The 3,255-nt window shown below is 56.7% G+C and overlaps 1 protein-coding gene across 1 annotated transcript; it reads right to left on the reverse strand.

Moving 5' to 3' along the window:
- Positions 1-753: 753 nt before the first annotated feature.
- Positions 754-2,636, reverse strand: LOC112121303 (phospholipase A2 inhibitor and Ly6/PLAUR domain-containing protein-like; the record flags this gene model as incomplete). Its single annotated transcript, XM_026661438.1, has 3 exons — positions 754-1,081; positions 1,940-2,080; positions 2,465-2,636. Coding segments are annotated over 3 exons (528 nt in total), but the record flags the coding sequence as incomplete, so codon positions are not given.
- Between the last annotated feature and the right edge of the window lie 619 nt (positions 2,637-3,255).

Genomic DNA, 3,255 nt, shown 5'->3' on the forward strand with positions numbered 1-3,255 from the left:
GACGCCAACTGTGCTTCCGGCAGCGCGACAGCCAGACTTCCTGTTCCGCTTACCCACTGCCGGTGGGAGGGGCAAGGCGGATCTGGCTCCACCCACCTGGGCACAGAGGGTGGTTCCCCCCTCTGGGTCAGGGGGGGCCACACCACCTCACGACAGGGGGATGCGACAGAGGGCTAGAAAATCATGCTATGGGGTGGAGAAAAGTGAGTAGAGAACTGCTATTTCCCCTGTCCCACAGCACCAAAACCCAGGGGTCGCCCAAAGAAATGAACAGGCGGCAGGTTTAATACATACAAGGGGCGGTACCCTTCTGCACATTGCACGATTAACCCGTGGAACTCATTGCCAGGGGATGTGGGGATGGGCAACAGTATAAGTGGGTTCAAAAGGGAATTACATAAATTCCTGGAATAAGGCCATAAATGGCAATTAGCCAAGATGGGCAGGGACACAACGCCATGCTCTGGGTGTCCCTAAACGTCTGACTGCCAGAAGTCGGGAGGGGAAGACAGGGCTGGGTCTCCCCAATATCACCACGTTCTGGGCACTGCCCGTGAAGTTCTGGGTGTGCCCCTGTCGGACCCAGGACACTGGACTAGCTGCACCATTCACCTGACCCGGTGCGGCCACACTTCTCGTCTTACCTGGCTTTTCACATCCCCACCCACGAGAATTAAATTTTTCCTCATTGAAATAAACAGAGACATAAATCCAAAGAGTTTGGTCTCAGGTTTGTTTTATTCAGTGCAACACTATCAAGGGGATGTGAGTCCATCTGAGAGCCGAGAACCACTGTGTGGGAGAGCAGCTAACGCAGGCTGCTGGGTGGATTTCAGTGCGGTGTGGCCATTGCCCCAGGTGGGGAATCAGGAGAGAAGCTTTAGCAGGAGAAGACCAGCGAGGGCTGGGAGGAGGCGCCCGGCTGGTCCCGGAGCCACGCCTGCCGCGCCGGAGGCCTCTGTGCATTCGACCTCGGTTAGAACTACACTGATATCTGTGAACATCTGCGAAGCCACTTGTGCCATGATGCAGATGGACTCGGAAGCGCAGCCCTTCATGACAGTCTGCTTTTTATGTCCACCTGTGGGGGGGAGGGGGGAGGAGGCAATTTTTGTCAGGCTATTCAAGCTGGATTAAGACACAACACCCCCCACCCCCAGTGCCCCACCAGGATGCCCCGCAGCCTACATCTCCCCATCTGCTCTGCTCACCCCCAGCTGTCTGGGCCTACATGGACTCCTTTTCTCCCGTGCTCTGATGCAGGCTCGCGGTGTGTCCGTGAACAAATCACTCACAGCCCCGATCTAGAGACCACCGTCAGTACCCGGATTGGGTCAGGCCAGTTATAGCCCTCGCCGGCTCATCTAGCAGCAACAGCTCAGTGCTGGTGGCAGTGGTGGGATCTCTAAGAAGGGTGGCTTTGTAGTGACTTAAGGCACCATTATGGGACTGCCACAGCCTCCCTGTGAGAATTTAGGCAAGTCATGGCACAAACTGTTCCAGTTTCCCCATTTTTTAAATGGGGAGAACGATCCTTCTTTTGCCTGTTTAGATTGCAGGCTTTTGGGGGCAAGGATTGTATCTCACCAGGAGTCCTTTAGCATCAGGCACAAGAGGGGACCCCAATCTCCATCTAAGGTCTGTGCAGCGCCTGGCACAACAGGGGCCGCCAAGACTAAGCCACTGCCTATCACGAGTAGCTTAGAGACTAAACTCGACACAGGAAACGGATGGGAGGAGAACCAGACGTACAGGGAGGGGAAGACACTGGCCCAAGATCACACCTAAGCCCAGTGCTGAGAATAGGACCCAGGTGTCCCCATCTGCAGCCGATACCCTTCACTTAGTGACCCCAAAGAGTGACTCACTGCGCACCGACAGGGGGTGGGCGAGAAACAACAAAGGAAAAATAACCCCAGAATGAATGAACAGAAGTTACCAATTGTTATGGTCCCGGTGGCATCAATACACTGGGTCTCGGATCCAGTACAATTTATGGTTTGCTCATTGCAATGATCAGCGTTCATCGCGTAGCAGCCAGGGCAGCGCCGGCCGTTGGGTTTGGTGTCGGCCGGGGGCACTGGGAAGAAGCGGAGCAAACGCAGTCAGCTCGGGGGACGAGCCCCAGGCGGCGTCGGGGCAGGGAGAGCAGCTGGGGGCAGCACAGCTCAGCCCTGGGTGCCCAGTTGTAGCTCCGGGGTCGCTGGAGGCAGCAGGGGCAGGGGAGAGGTTTGCAGCAGGGAGCCCTGGACCCCACCCCGGGTGGGGCCAGCTGGGTTCACACCTGGAGGCAGCCTAGAGCCCAGCCCAATAAAATTCCACCTGCACACGGGCTCAGTGTTATTCAATGGGGCACCCCCTGCAGGGTCGGAGGACCAGACTCAGGAAGTTAATGTGAGGTGGGTTCCAGGCAGCGGGAGGTGCTGTGGGATGGAGGGGGAGACGCAGAGACGGGGAGAAATACCTGTAATATTGGTGGTTCTGCAGGCATTTCCCACGCAGCATTTGAAGCTTGTCCTTGTCATTCCATCGCCAAAATTTGCAGAGAAAGGGCTGGCTTTACACAGGTCGGAGGACACACACTTTTTGATAACTGTCTGAGTCTTGCTTCCCACTGCATAGGAGGAGAAGACAGAGATTTATTCCCCTTCCACTCACACCCCATCGACGCCCTCTTCACAACGACACCCAGGTGCCATTAGCCTTCCTCTACCCATGGGGAAACTGAGGCTCAGGGTGGGGAAGCAACTTACCCAAGGTCCCACAGGGCTAGATAAGCGATTCCAGCACCTACATCCAGCATTTAGATCCTCCAGCTCCCCGGCCCCGAATCTCCTGCCCATAAAGTCCTTTCATTGTCAAAGTTCCCACCAGGGGGTACATGCAGGGCCGCTGAAATCCCAACGCCGTGTGTCCCACTCACCTCTTAGCCGCAAGGGGATTCACAGACTAGGTGTTCCCCTGCTGATATCACCTGCGGAGCCTGATTCAGGGGACGCTCTCGGAGCACCCCTACTGGATTGGGCCCTGCACAAAGCCCAGCCACGGGAGGGGGTGGAAGGGTGCCCCCTGTATACCCGAGAGCCCAGTGGGTTAGACACGCCTCATGGATGTGGGAGACTGAGAGAGACCCATCAGGAGCCAGGGGGTCAAGCACGACTGTAGGAGGGGAGAGGGGAAAGGCCCCGTTGGGGAGCTAGCCCACAGGGTCTAACATAGAACCCAGGTGTCCTGGCTCCTTAACCACTGCTCAGA

Source organism: Terrapene carolina, unplaced genomic scaffold, assembly GCF_002925995.2.
Source record: "Terrapene carolina triunguis isolate 2854851 unplaced genomic scaffold, T_m_triunguis-2.0 Scaffold4014, whole genome shotgun sequence".
NCBI classification, from domain to species: Eukaryota; Metazoa; Chordata; order Testudines; family Emydidae; genus Terrapene; species Terrapene triunguis.